At 40.6% G+C, this 16,254-nt stretch overlaps 1 protein-coding gene across 3 annotated transcripts in view; it reads right to left on the bottom strand.

The window, feature by feature from the left end:
* Positions 1–6,388: 6,388 nt before the first annotated feature.
* TFEC (transcription factor EC) overlaps positions 6,389–16,254 on the bottom strand; it is a 122,542-nt gene continuing 112,676 nt past the window's right edge. For all 3 annotated transcript variants that reach the window (XM_081929022.1, XM_081929021.1, XM_081929020.1), the window contains exons 7-8: positions 10,762–10,909; positions 6,389–8,527 (exon numbers count right to left, since the gene is read on the bottom strand). In XM_081929022.1, the coding sequence (XP_081785148.1) occupies positions 8,150–8,527; positions 10,762–10,909 (526 nt within the window). In that variant the 3' untranslated portion in view covers positions 6,389–8,149. The remainder of the gene's footprint in view (positions 8,528–10,761; positions 10,910–16,254) is intronic.

The following is a 16,254-nucleotide window of genomic DNA, read 5'->3' as shown; positions in this document are numbered from 1 at the left end:
TAAGAACAGACCTCCAGAATGAATTAAGTTCGTAACCAGAGGTACCACTGTACCTGGTATATATCCAAGGCTGAACCATTTCGAATGCCAATTTATGGACATGGTATCTAGCAAGGGCATGAAGAGGATACCAAGCTCCTAAGATTCTGATGCTGTAAGTGTTAAACTGGTATTCTTAGATTATATGAATATAGTAATATAGTATTTTAGAGCTTTGTTCTGATGGTCAGCAAAAGCCTTCCAAATGTGGAAATATATGTTAATGACAGATATATCGGAAAACAGGGGAGGGATGCTAAGTCTTCCAGGAACTTTTACAAATGGCATTTTTGAGACTATGATTCAGTAGACATTGTTCCATATGGCCCGTTTCAGTGCTGACACATTTAGGACCATGGCAAGAGACAAATAGACATATGAAGTTGCAAGAACACACGTTTCATTTTCTGAAAAACAAATGCCTGGAAATGCAATGAATGTGTTTGCTCCACGTCCACTGATTTCACTTAGAATGAATGCTGAGGGGGTCACACGTGTCATCTCAAGTGTTAACAGCAGCTGTGGGGCAGGAGATTCCAACCAGGAGCAAAGGGCCCCAGAAGGCATTCACCGTTTCCGCTCCTGCTCTGGTTCTGATGAAAAATATTCTCCTCATCTGGTGGCTATTGCCTCCAGAGAGCAAAGACACTTATGGGAAAGTGCCTTCTAGAACTGATAGCTCCCATGGGTCCATACGTGTGCACAATTTTTATTGGAACTATAGCTGTCCTTCCCATGCGCTGTGGTTCCAACACGCTGTGGACTCAGATGACACCCTCCACTGAAGTTATTAATACTGGGGGGGGGGCGACAATTATTGTATTTCAAGTAACTCACTTAGCATCACATCTTCTTTGGTCCTGGGACTGTACGTACATTCCAATGGTGTACAACAAGAATAATGGTGTGAGGAGATGCAAGGGCAGTGGCATACCAGACAATCTGAAGAGCTTCTCATTCTGCTCCAAGAGAGAGTGAGATGTCCCTGGAAGTGTGGCAAGGCCACACTCTGGAGAAAAGGGAGATGCACAATCGCTAGCAAGATAGACATGCTAACAGCTACCATTTCTGAGACCAATCCCAGGTAGGAGGCGCTTAGAATAAAAGGAGCAGAGATGTGGAAGAGATGCCAGTGAGGTAGACGTTCTCAGGTGGGCAAGCATAAATATGGTGGATAGCGAAGACAAAAGATGGAAGGGTTGGACAGGGGGGCAAGGCCAAGGGGAATGAGCAAGCACTTCCCCAAAGGAGCCATAAAAGGTGAGAAAGGAAGGACTGAGGGGTGAGAGAAACTACCTGAGCAGGAAAGCTGGTTTCACCAGGGTCACAGCACACAGATCTATGTGCAGTGTTGGGTATTTACCATAAAGCTGTGTCATAGAAGGGATCCCATGATGATAAGCGCTCTAATGTCAGTCTGAGTGCTAGGCCTACCAGGAGTCAATGAAGGTAAAGGACTTCTTGGCGTTCCAAGGATCCTTGGGATGTGGGGAGGAAGGTTTGGAGAAGTTCACAGAGGCTGCCTGTGAGATTGTGATCACAAGCTCTGCTTCCCCATTCACACTCTCAGACCAACTTGTGAAAGGACCTCCACACTCACAAATGGAATGTGTATAGACTCTTTCTGCATGATCAGGGACAGCATTTTTTGCACAAACCAAGCCTAAGCACCTACAGTGTGTACACAAATAACTCTTTCGCCATGGGGTTCATGAAAACAAGGGACACAACCTCAGTCCCTTGGCCACTTGTTGATTGCTCCACAGTGTCACACATGCCTATTCTTCTGTCTTCACCCTTGGAATGACTTCCCCCTGAGAAAATGTGTTTGTTTATTTAAAAACATGCCTATACCACTTAATATTTCAAAAATCTTATCAGCACAGACGCTAGATTAGCAATGACCTAAGGCCCTGAGAGAGGTCCCTGCTGAGGCATAAGTATTTATGTGTGTTGCAATGTAAAATTTATAGAATGGGTGACTGTGCTACCCTATATAGAGTCTGTCACCCTACTCTCACTGGGTCCAATTTCTTGGGTTTCTGAAGCTTCTAACCCCTGTCCCCAGGCTACATAAACTGAAAGGAGGGAAGCAGATGTTGCTATTATCCTGCCCCCCGGTCCTTGTTCTTTTTATCCCTTGTTCTGGACAGGTGTGCTGTATGTTTATAAAGGTTTGCAGTGGGTGCCAAGAATAACATCGCAGGACATTCTGCATTTGAATTAATAATGTCAGCTGAGTAAAATATTCCCCTTAAATTTCAGACATAAATTAATATCTTCATATTATCTTAATAATGACACACCAGTGTCACATATGACCTCAATAAGAACAATTGTCATTTTTAATGAAATCTGGAAGAAAAAGCTAGTTCTTGTACAATATGAGAAATGTTCCTATCTCCTACAGTATATGCCCTCCCCATGAATCTATAATGCTCACCATACAATTGTTTTTCAGCACTTTCTCTCACTCTAACCTAGCCTCTTATTCAATTATAATGCTCGAATGAGTCACATGCAATATTTCCAGTCCACTTTTCCTGGCTCATGAAACTTTTTAACGAAATGTTAGCATTTGCAGACACCAGATGTTTTGACATAAGGAGAAGCAATATGCAAATTTTAATCCATGCTAGGAACAATAGCCTGCAGGCACCATTTTTTTATTACATGAATCATATACTTAACCACAATGTGGTGGATTATATCAGAATCATTGCCATCCTGAGCATTCTACACTTGTCTTGTAGTTGCCAATTAATGAAAGTGATATATATTTAAGTTGATGGGTATCAGTGATTTAACCGAGACCACTTGGCACTTAACTACCAGAGCATCCCTGATTAAATTTGTGGTCCTGACACTGATTAGTATCAAAACTTCACAGGTGTGTCTCTAATCGGCATTGTCTGTCAATACACAAGATGCTGACATCAAATTTGATTGTAAGCGCTTTTGTAATATCACTGTCTCTAATCAGGTAGGCAGCATGCAATGTTTTCTTAATTTGAATATTGTGATTCAATTTCTCCATGCCGTATATAACCTTTAACGGCTCCCTTCTACCAGGTGCTGAGCATTCTTTGGATTAAAATGCACTAAGCCCTTTGCAGATTCAGATCCCTAGTGTGTTACCACACACGAGAGTCACATTTCCTTTTCTAGTTCATCAAATTCAAAATTAACTGCAAGAGTGCTAATTAGCCTCCACTGTTTGCAACACAATAATTAAAAGAGTTATAATTAAACAATTCCAAAGCAAATAAATCTGATGTATGACTAATGGTCTCTAAAATAATAATAAAAAACACTGTGTTTTAAAATGTGCACCACCAAGACTACAAAACTTTGTTAAATTGTATTCATATTTAATCACAGTGTGTCATTCTATGATATACATAAGCTAGCACATGCATTCCAAGAATGGGAGTACTCTTAGTACCGGGAGTTTTAAACGTTAACAAGCAAATCCTTACTAAAGTTCATTAAACATGGGTATCTTCCAAGTGCCAAAATGTTGTCTAATTATCGGCTTTCTGAAATGTTTTACATCCTAAAGTACCATATTGTTTATCCTAGATTGTCTGGGGAACATCTAGTATATCAAAAAGCGTTTCCAGTACTTCTTCGTGAATTAACTGATATCATCTTGCCTGCTAGCAATTCCGCAACATTTTAAAAATGTTTCCCATGAATCAAAGCCTTAGCAGCAGGAATAAACAGAAAGGAGGAGATTGTATTAAATGTATAATGGGAAGCTACTGGATCATGATGTCTTATAATGGATGCAGTGTTTAGCTGTTGTTCGACTTTGCCTCTGCTGGGTACCCTCTCAGATGTGCTTAGCTGGTGTTATTATATTGTCTCGCTGGATGTGATGCTTATTGTCAGTCTGAACAAAACAACTTCATGTGGGCTCTACAAAGACCTATTTTACTTTTGCTTGAGAATTGTATACCTATAATAAATATAAATACCAGCCCATATTAAAAGTAGTTTTAATAAAGATTGCATAAAGGTACGAAATAAAGCACCTTCTGTCGCATACTTAGAAAACAAGAGATTTGTATTAACAGGAGAAAATAGCAATTACTATAAAAATGACTCTACAGTCTCATAATAGCAATGTAAATGTCTTAACTGATCTAAAAGACTTAACATAATTTTAAATTACAATAATTTTACATTCTCCGTTTTTATATACAACCCTATTACAGTCAAATGTATTATAATAACAATGTTCTTATTAAGATTAAGTGGCTGAATTATTCTCAGCCCTTTATAGTATAAAGCAACAGCATTTCTAGCTCTTAAAAAAAATGGTTTCACTTTTAGCATTTGATATCTACAATGTCGGCGATAAAACACTCTAGAGTTCGGGATTTTTGTTGTTGTTGTTCAATGAGGACCTGTGTCCATTTCACAAATTAGACAAGGCAGCAATATTTCAGTTCCTCATTTTGCATAATGATGAGTTTACTGGTCCATGTATTCTGGAAGAACAAGATAATTCTCGAATGTCTGTTATTAGCTTGTGGGGTGGGGAGCTAACCAGCCCTTCTGCTCCAATGAATATTTCAGTTCCTAAGGCCTGCACCATATGAACAGTACATACCTATTACTAAGACTTGATTAAAGCTGTATTGGAAGCCTCTCGGACATATTTCTCATAAACTACACTTGTAGCATACACTCAAATATTAATCTGGTCTGCTTTCCTTTCCCATTCCGGGGAATGTTGCGTGAACTAAGACAGGAAGTTCCATCTCCTTTCTATAAAGAGCTCTATATGAGATCTCCCAGGGTTTGATCTTGCCAGGTGCTGAGTGTCAGTAAAATAACAAAGGCCTGTAGCCAAAGGCACTATGCAGATACTTAACACAATTTGCACAGCAATTATTTTTGAGATTGGTGCAAAACCTGAGTGTGACCAAGCATACTAGAGATTTCAACCTGCGCTGGGTTGCTGTCCATTCAAATGGCAGGCATATAATCCGACAGTTGGGAGATTTGTCTGCTCGTGTTATATAATGGAATTGCTTTTTTAAAAAAATAAATAAAAATTCAAAACGAACATTTGAAACACTTATGCATGGGTACTGCAATGTCTTTTTCAGAGAAGTAAGGAGATTCAGTATCTCCTAAAATCCAGAGTTCAAAGGAACGACCAAGCACGCCCATAGAAGTTGAATGAGAAAACCATGTAGAACATTCATATTTAATTTCTTTATCTCCATTAAGGACTTGTCCACCGATGTCTTTAAAATAATGTGATTTCTATGAAAGGCCAATCTGAAATACTCTCTCACTTTCCACTTCTGAAACATCACTTAACTTTTCTAAGTGCAAAGTTGGGGGCGGATGAGTGCCAGCTTATTTCCTGATTATTAGTATTTGATTTAGAATTATTCTATTTATTCAGTTCAACAACCCACACTATTCTCCATGATCTCTCTAGATATGAAAGTGATGTGAGTAACCCATGCCCTCTTACTGCTAAACCTCTATTATTTCATTAATCTATATGTACCATTACAAATGTATTACCACCTTAACACATATGGTTACCCTAATAATCTGCTGTGGTTCCAAGGTCACCTTTTGGATAGTAAATCTAGACTGATAAAATATCACCAGAAAGTTAAACCCCACATCTGTCTGTACTGTAGTTTTAGCATAAAACGTTGGCAAGGGGAACAAGATATACCATAGTACAGCAAAGTAAACAAGCTACACTTCTTAAATATTACTTAGCTGCAATTATTATGGTTGAAAATAATATTATAATCTAATGATTACTGAGTATAAAGTTGTGCACTAAGCTTGCTTTTTTGCATTGTTTACAGTTCAACCCTATTCATGTCTACCCAGAAGCAGGACAATGAATTCAGTAAGATTTCCCCCAGGTAACTGTTCATAGAATTGCAGCCTTAATTGTGTATGAAATGTAGCATCATAATTGCAGGAGTTATGCATCTTTTCTAGTCTATTTGACCGACATACTTTATCGATTCCTTTCTCTGATCAATAATGTGAAAATACTTGAATTTTTCAGGTAACAGATTTCCATAAACTGCAAAACAATGTATTAAGCATTGCCATTTCATTTTTTTAAAAAAAATCTTCAACATTCCTGCTGCATTAAGGGACAAACAACATCCCAGATAGAGAGATAGAAAGTCTATCTAACTTGTATTAACTAACTCTCCAGTTGGATAATATTCCCATTCTGCAGAGTTTTAGAACCAGTATCAATATGTCGTTTAAAAATCACCAAACATTAGGACTGAGCCCATAAAGAGCTTTTCCTCAAATTGTGGGAATGGGGAAGATTTAGGGGCTACTTTCGGCTTCATGGCAGTGGGTCCTCCCAGGATGCTAGCGGCCAATTTACTCTCACAATGCTCCTAGAACAATGCTACCTTTTCACAAAGAATTGTTTCATGAGGAATTGGGGCTGAGAGTGAAAGTGAGGCTGAGGGACTTCAGAGAACTGTGACTAGCCCAAGGTCACCCAACAGCTGCATGTGGAGGAGCGGGGAAGCAAACCCGGTTCACCAGATTATGAGTCCACCGCTCTTAACCACCACACCACATTGGCTCTCATCCTCATCTCCCCAAAACAGTTGAAAAGTCCATCTCCCCAGCCTGCGAAATTGGCAACCATCTCAATTCAGCCCTGATAAACACATCATCTAATGTGTCTCATTCACTTTGGGAAAGGTGGGTGATAACGGTTATTTAGCACAGCCCTAGGATGTATTTCCCTTAGCAGTGACAGAGACCAAGTGCTTAAACCAAGTGCCTCTCAGTTTCAGGCCTAGCTTTGTTAGCTACTGTAGACCGAGTATTCTCAGCTCCTTTGGGAGAGCAGTGCTGGCCAGTTTATATGGTCCAGGAGCAGACCGGACTGAAAACTACTGCTCCAAGGTCGGCTCCTGAATGCCCGCCCCCAAGCCACCATGGATTGGCTGAAATTCAAACCAGGTCTGACAGGGACCAGTGTTGCTCCACAGCAGCCAGGAATAGAGCTAACAGGAAGGTGGCGGTGCTCTGGTCAGTCCCAGAGTCACTGCAACAGGATCCAACCACCATCCACCCTTGAACTGGGTAAGCGGCCATTCTCAGCTCCTTTGGGGTGACAGATTCTGTTATAAACAGTAGCAGCCTAGCTTTTTGCCTTTGATTGGTCAACAGAACAGTACCATCTGCTTGCTGTACTTCAGGTTGTGGCTTCACCATCTCTTACTTCAGGCTCCCAAATTGGTATACCCATCTCCAAATCTTGAGTCATGTATGGCTGCCCTTGGGCCCAACACAGCCCCGACAGTAGTCCACTGGTTTTTGGGGGATACAACCAGTGCTTTTCCCCCAGGGGTATTCAAGAGTTTGCAGAACCGGACCTCTTTTTTGTTGTTGTTAAAATGTGTGGCACTTACTGTAACAACTTCCTGGTGAATACCGGCACCTATTTGTCTAGAAAAAAGCACTGGGTACAATATTGGTGTATAATTGCAAGGAAACACATCTGCAGCATTATTAGTAAATAAATATGAATCAGTGGATTGGATCCAGACTGGGTCAGACTGAGAGCAGATCCATTGAAATCAATAAAACTGAAGTTAGTCTTAACTTAATGGAGTCCTACAAATTTCAGTGGCATGACCAAGTCTAGATCTTATCCATTGCAAAATGTTAGCTGTGAAATATCAGTGTTACTGTGATCACTTCCAACCAAAGATATGCTTTTCACCAGAGCTTCTTTTCAGGGGGAACTCACAGGAACTCAGTTCTCGCACCTCTCAGGTGGGTTCTGGCATGTCTCAGGTGCCATTCTAAGAGAACAAGGGAGGTGATTTCCGGAACCTCTTTTTCTATAAAAATAGCACTGCTTTTCACTCTATTGCTCATCTGTGTTGTATGCACACACACAGAGAGAGAGACCTAAACTATATATTCCCAGGCAGGTTCTCTCAACAACAGCTGACTCCTCTCTTTTTCCAGTTAAGCTGAGCAACAACATAAATACGTTTCATAATTTTCTTAGCACCAACGAAGCCGAAACAAAACAAAACAGCAGCACCCTAACTATGCAGTCTTTTCTGTGCTATACATCATCTCCATCATCTGAACTGAAGCTACTTCTTCTGCTGCTTCCTTTGGACACAGCAGGAGACACAGAGGATAACAGTGGATCTGTCCCAAATGGTGATATTGTATCGTCCAGTAATATGTCATCCAACCTCTGCTCTTTCAAAGCGGCACTAAAAGACAAATCTGTAAAGTGCGAGAGTGGATCCGAAAAGGCTGCAGAGGCATCGCCCAGGTCAGAGTGTTGCTCGTGGACCACAGCAAGATGTTGAGAATAGTCTACTGAATTCTCTTCTTGATAGACCTGCTGTTTCATGACATGGGATGCTAAGTCCACCGTGCTGATTGTAGGCATGATTGGCAGGCCATGAGCTCGTGCTTGTATTTCTAGTTCCTGTGGTTTAAGACAATAATATTTAGAACATCACTGTAAAAGGTGAGTTGATTTTGTTTCCATAAACCAGAATGGGGAAACTGTGGCCTACCAGATGTCGTTGGACTCAAACTCCCATCAGCCCCAGTCAACGTGGCCAATGGTCAGGGATAATTAGAAGTGTACTCCAACAATATTTGAAATGTCACAGAGGTTCCCTTCCCTGTTGTAATCTGAGATGATGTGATGAGGAAATTAAAAACTACATCTGAAATAATTCTGAAATCTATTTTGACAGTATGCTTAAAATGTGCAATATTCATACTGCTGACAAACATTGTACAGCATGTTGTTTTTTAGTAGCATAACAGTGATGTTCACACGTCATACTAAACCAGACTTCCACAACCTGATGCCCTATAGGTGTTTTGAACTAAACCCACCATCATCCTTGACCACTGGACATGTTTGCTGGGGCTGATAGAAGCTTGAGTCCTACAACATGTGGCAGGTAGGGCAAAACTGCACTAGAACACAGTAGGTTGTGAAGCTGGCTTGTTTAATGAGCAAGAGTTTGCTTAAAACCACAAACTCTGCTTCTTGCATAATGGCAATCCAAGATACCATGGAAGTGAAACTACACACTGACAAAATCCTTCTTCCACCCTTCTTTGAGGTCAGGGGAACACACAAGGCTGTTCAGGCTTGTAAATGTTACACTGAACTATGGTTAGCATGATAGAGGCATGTGGACATTATGATTAACTATGGTTTGTCATGATGGTAATGAGCCTAGGAGAACTAGGAGGAGGATACTGGAAAACCTCGGGTTTTTTTTTGCTAACCACTGTTTAGTGTTATGTCCAAATTTCAACAAACTGTGGTTAGTGTTAACTGTAGCTTACAGAAATTAACCTACTACAAACCATGGCTTATTAGTTAATGCATTTCAATAAACCATATTTAGTTTAACTACAGTTCAGACATAAAGCTAACATATAATTAATTGGAAATGGAAGTAAAATATTCTGATCTTCTCCTCACAGTCGTGGCAGAGGAGAAAAGGGAAACAGTGGGTGCAGAATCCTAAGACTCATTCTCATTATGACGAGTCAGAGTTTATTGATATGTTTGAAAACTGGCAATATCATGGGCAGTTTCAAAGCCTAAAAGAGTATATTGGAGACTTCAGTGTTTAAATAATTTTTTCAATATACCAAGTTGTTGAAAGGAGTAGCACAGCTATGCACAATGGACATCTATTTACATTGTGGCTCAATCCACCCAAAGTTAAGCATTTTAAATTCCATTATTTCAGTGAGAAAATTACAATGTAATCATAGATATTTAACCATCTACTATGACCTGTTAAACTCAGCAGGGCTTACTAATATGTCTACTCAGAGGTAAGTCCCATAGAGTTCCGTGAGCTTACTCCAAGGTGTGAGTACAAGATTGTAACCTTTAATTTCTCATTTAAATCAATGGCTCCTAAGAATGACTAATTGTGACTGGATCAACGGTTGGATGCATGATCCAACCAAACCTAAGCCCTTTGGAGTCGCCTTGATTTTAATGGGAGAGTTAAGCATATGCTTAATCTCCCCCACTGAAATCAGCAGCTTAATTTTCGATGGATTGTGCCCTGCATTAAGTACTTAGAAGTGATGAGAAAATCCTGCCAGCGTTTCTACTTGCTAATTATCTACCAAAATTCAGGAATGCTATCTAGAAGCACACCAGATACCTTACCCAATTAAATATGTTATAAATCATGTGCGCTCTGCTACAGAAAGCCGCGGAAAGATGATGTGTGCCTTAATTTAACGTGGCACAACATACCCCAAGGTAACACAATGTCACGGGCATTTTTCAAAGTGGTATGCGGTATCCTGGAGTCTTGAGTGTTCAAATACTATTTTCAACAAACAAATGAAATAAGGAGTGGTTTTTCCCCCCTCCCCACCCTCAATACTGTGGATTTTACCTAGGTCCGATATACACAAAGGGCAGAATGTCCTTACAGTATTCCCCTCTAAACCACCGCATATATATACACCGTTGTGCGGCTAGCCCTACAAGTACTGCTGCACAAATTAAATACTGCAATCAGTAAGATTTTTCAGCATTGTTCTGTTAAAGTACTATGGATGATTGGAAAGATACTGCAAGACACAATTTGATGATGGAGAAGCAGGAGGGGGGGGTGGGAAGAGAGGAAACTCGACCCCTAACGGGTCCATCCCGATACAAACCTGAATTCGAAGCAAAAGCCTCCTATTGGCCTGTTCTAATTTCTTCTGTCTATGCTCTAATTCTCTGCCTCTTTGTTGTTCTTTTTGTAACCACTTGATATACTCCACCGATGCTTTTAAAATAGTTCCTTTGTTCCAGCGCATATCACTGCAGAAAGTGGAGATAACCTTTTCACAATTGTGCATGTCAGCAAAATTCATAAGAACGTACAAAATCTTTTACATTAATATGAAATAATGATTTACATGACCATTATTCACTCTTAGATATTATTGCTTCTGAATGGAAATTTTAATAGAATAGTTAAGAAGCCCTTATATAGTAAAATTAATCCCAGAATGAAAATAAGTGTCAAAAGAAAGTAATAAAGTGACTTTTTGTGTGTGGAAGAGCTAAATGCAATATCATGATTCTACCATTACAGTTTTTATATTTTTAGTGAAAATTGCTTTTATTATTAACTCCAAGATTAAAATCTATGTGCAGTATTTCTACATTAATGAACTAGGAAACATACATTACTGAGAGTTTAAGCCTAAATTTTTAAAGATCATTTCAAATATACTTCTCTTTTTTCCTGACTTTCTAATGAGGATGCTTTTATGCTTATTGGAATAATAATAAAAAAGGCTCAGTTTTGATCCCTACTGCTGATGATACACAGAAACCATAGTTTAGCAACTATTATGTCATATTACAAAACCTGTGTGATTAATGCAAACTAAAACAAACTTCTCAATATACTGTATGAACACCTGTTGCCTTGTATTGCATTGCACATTCATGCTGAAGCAGTTTAAGAGGAGTTACCAACAACTGAAATTGTACAATTGCAATCACACAGAGTTGCATGCATCAAGCTGTATATTTGAAGTGGTGACATAAGGAAAGACAGACACTTGGTAGAGTTGAGAGGGCACCTTGCCCAGATCACGTCTCATAGGGTGTCACAGAAGCTATGTTAGTTTCTGCCAGCTTATACACTTTCACAACTGTACAGATCTTTAGGACCAAGGTGCCAATATAATTGGTCCTGAGTAATGAGCTGCTTCTTCTTACAAGTTGGTTTGGCAAAACAATGCAAATAAACGGTGTGGTCATTCCCTCAAAACATCTGGGTTGAATCAACAAGTATAGGGATTTTCATATGAGGGCCAGTGAAGCCAAACTGGGTATACTGGTCCTGGCTTAAGCTGTGATCTATACCCTAGCGACCTGGAACTTCTGTCTTTCTGGAAGTTTCATGTTTTTATTAGTCCATCCCCTCCTCTCCCAATCTCAGTGATCCAAACAGAACCAACATCAAGTTTAGTTAGGTCTGGATTGCAACAAAGAGAAGCAAACCAGGTGATATCCAACTAAGTCATACATAGAATAAAACCACTAAGATAAAGGTGCTTAATTTACATAGGTCTGTAAATGACATTGCATTTAGCTCTTCCACACACAAAAAGTCACTTTATTACTTTCTTTTGACACTTATTTTCATTCTGGAATTAATTTTTACTATATAAGGGCTTCTTAACTATTCTATTAATAGTTGGTTTACTCTGCATATCATTTAGTTGGCTATCACCCATTGTAATTTATACGCTATGTTGTACACTATGTTGCATAACTATTCAGGGAATCTTTTCTGGGATTTATATGAACAGCGGTAGTTAACAGCACAGTGGGATTGCCTTACTTGCCTGTCCTCCCTTTGGCTGAGTTGCCGCTGCAAACAAGGATAGAGAGAGGCAAGGTCGGTGCACTGTAAATATATATATATATATATATATGTGTATATATATATATACACACACATATATATATACACACACACACACACACACACACACACACATGGCCTATGACTGCACTAAGTTTATTGCTAGTGAGTTCATTCAATGCAGCTTGTCACATCAACCGTATACATATGTTAGTCTCACATAGCTTTGTATTGTTATAAAAATCCTTAATTTAATCAAATATTTCTTAGCTCTTGGAAGGGGGAAATGTGTCAGAGAGATATTCCGCCCCAAGATCATGTGGAGCTGTATGCGCGAGAAAATGAAAAGGCATAATGTTTGTATAAATAAGCAGCTACATGATTGCATCACAATCATAATACCGCATACCATTTAGGCTTAGTGGCATTAGAACTCCAAAGATGAAAGCATAGGCAGTAAATAATAAACTGAGCAGTTAATTCTAATGCCGCTTTAGGCTTTTAAAATCATGCTATTTACAGCAGTGTTTTGCCAAACCCCCCTGTTGTAGGAAGCAGAGGTTTACAGCTCACTCGGTACCAGTTGTGAAGTGCACAGGAAGGCATTTGCAATGGGGAGGTGGGCTTCAATCAGGGTTTCCCTTATCTTTTTTTTCTGAACTAAAAAGCCCCAGAGAATTTTGGTTGTACTTTTGGACACTTTTTCCAGTTCTACGATGTCCTTTCTGTGATATGACAACCAGAACTGCACTCAGTATTCTAAGTGTTTTCTAAATTTTCTAAGAATTTTCTAAATTTTCCCTAATGTAGAACACTTCTTTATCATAGCTGCCACAAATTGGGCCAATGCTTTCACTGGATTATCCACCATGACCCCAAGTTCTCCTTCCTTGTCAATCACCACTGGTTCAGAAGCCATCACCATGCAAGGTTAAGGGGTGGCGGAAGAATGACACACAGCTCACTTTATACTTAACTTAAAATGAACTGCAGTTGGCATTTATTGCTGATTCATCCAGTTTGGAGAGATCCTTGTGGAACTCTTTATATTCCCCTTTTGTTTTTACCACTCTGAATAATTTGGTGTCAACACGCACCTGATGGCTCACTCCAAATCATTTATGAATTACTAAACCATCACCCATCCCAATACAGATCACTCTGTAAAGGTAAAAGGGTAAAGGACCCCTGGATGGTTAAGTCCAGCCAAAGGCAACTATGGGGTTGCAGCGCTCATTTCACTTTCAGGCCGAGGGAGCCGCCATTTGTCCACAGACAGCTTTTCAGGTCATGTGGACAGCATGACTAAACCGCTTCTGGCGCAACGGAACACTGTGACGGAAGCCAGAGCACACGGGAACGCTGTTTACCTTCCTGACACAGTGGTACCTATTTATCTACTTGCACTGGTGTGCTTTTGAACTGCTAGGTTGGCAGGAGCTGGGACAGAGCAACGGGAGCTCACCCCATCACAGGGATTCGAACTGCTGACCTTCTGATCGGCAAGTCCAAGAGGCTCAGTGGTTTAGACCACAGTGCCACCCACGCCCCCAGTTCTTCCATTTGTCTGCTGTCTATTTATTCCTACTCTTCCTGTTTCTCCTTGTCTAGTTATTTTCGTCATTTTAACTTCAACTCTTTCTGCCAACATGTTCAAATTCAAATAAAAGAAATGGGGCAACCATCCAATAAAGTCCCCCCCCCCCCCAAGTTAAAAACAGGTCCTTTTGTAATCCTATTTACCACAATAATTTTAAGAAGATTTCTCAGCTTTTTGAAGGGAGGTGTGTGAAGCCCATGAAACCATAAAGCATTTTTGTTATTTCCAAGCAGAGAGGAGCAGCACAGGTTTTTCACTGCAATGCGCTCTATGTGGGGCTGCCTTTGAAAGTGACCCGGAAACTACAACTAATACAGAATACGGCAGCTAGACTGGTGACTGGGAGTGGCCGAGACCACATAACACCAATCTTGAAAGACCTACATTGGCTCCCAGTACGTTTCCAAGCACAATTCAAAGTGTTGGTGCTGTCCTTTAAAGCCCTAAATGGCCTCGGCTCAGTATACCTGAAGGAGCATCTCCACCTCCATCTTTCAGCCCAGACACTGAGGTTCAGCTCCGAGGGCCTTCTGGCGGTTCCCTCACTGCGAGAAGTGAGGTTACAGGGGAACCAGGCAGAGGGCTTTCTCGGTAGTGGAACGCCCTCCCATCAGATGTCAAGGAAATAAACAACTATCTGACTTAAACTCTGTTTTGGGAAGTTTTTAATGTGTGCTCTTTTATTGTGTTTTTAATATTCTGTTGTAAGCCACCCAGAGTGGCTGGGAAAACCCAGCCAGATGGGTGGGGTATAAATGAATTATTATTATTATTATTATTATTATTATTATTATTATTATTATTAATTTCACTTCAGCCAAACAGCAAATCTAGTTGGAATGGAGTATTGATTTAGTGTGGGGAAAGTGGCCAGCATATAAAAGGTTAAGTAGAACCCCTTCCCAACCCCCAACTTTTCTTCCCTCAAAGTCATCTTTAGAAGCTGCTTTTCTTTAAAGAAAAAAAAATTGCTGACACTTTAGTACACTTATCAGGTCTTGCTTGTCGGCTGCCAATAGGCCCCTGGTAGCATCTTGTGGGTATGTGCAAGAACAGGATGCTGAACTGCATGGGCCTTTGGACAGACCTGTCAGCGCTGTTCTTACATTCTTATTTCTGTATTAACATCTCAGTTATAACAATTCTTTGTTCATAATTCCTACGTGTAGGCCATCCCGTGTAAGCTCTTAAAACCCAACAATTATGCAGAGATTTTTATGAGCCACTGTGGATCCTATAAGTACGTGTGCCATCTTTGTGGTACCACAGTTACATGCTTGCCCAGTTGCCACTGAACAGTAACAATGCCTTCTCAGTGGCAATTCTCCAGTTGCGTGTTGAGTCCCACAATGCCACCCCCCAAAAAAATTCACACTTCACACATCAATTTTTGTTTGGGTTTTTGGCATAATTTTGGCCACAGCTTTATTCAAGTACAAAAATGTGAGTGGTTGCGTAGGCATTGGTTATGACTATCTGTCCATGCCCTCAAGGACAGAGCTGGCATACCGGACACCAACGGAAGCCAGTGTGGGGAAACAAGTATTGGGTGAGAAAATGAAGCCGGGCAACAGTCTAACACTTCTCACCCTCATGTTCCTGTGGGGCTTGCACGGCCCAAGTCCAACGCCATGAACAAGGACAAAAGAATGGCAAGCCCCTGGATTCCTTTAACGGAATTCCCTCCGCATCATTTGGAGGGGTAGGCACTTACCCCTCCAAGCACCACTTTAACCAATGCCTAACCGCCAACCTTACAAGTTGTGACAATTTGCTACGCAGTAGGCAAAAACCAAATGGCACCAGCCAATCAGCCAAATGGCAAAATTCCTACCAGGCCCCCGCACCAAGGCGGACGACCCCATGACAGGCATAGCAAGGTCAAATGATCAAGAAACCACCCTATTAAAGGGAGGGAGGGCGGGTGATCCGATGTAAAACGGCCAAGAGGAAGGCCAACGTCTGGCCTCTGTATTTATATACTCTGACCCCTCCTCCAAATTGGCTACAATCAAAACTCCCCAGCAACCCAATCTTAACCCTTTAAGAGGCTTGGGTTTCTCCAAATCTGCCTAGTCATGGCAAGGTGGCCTGTTCCCCCAACCGCAACACGTGCTCTCTGTTAGGGAGAACACGCTTTGTGGAGTGCCTTCCCTGATAAGATCCTCATTATTAACTTTC

The sequence above is a fragment of the Podarcis melisellensis genome (assembly GCF_964234715.1).
Source record: "Podarcis melisellensis genome assembly, chromosome: 10".
Classification (NCBI taxonomy): domain Eukaryota; kingdom Metazoa; phylum Chordata; class Lepidosauria; order Squamata; family Lacertidae; genus Podarcis; species Podarcis melisellensis.
Note: the sequence above shows the minus strand (reverse complement) of the source record. Positions and strands in the feature narration are given on the sequence as shown.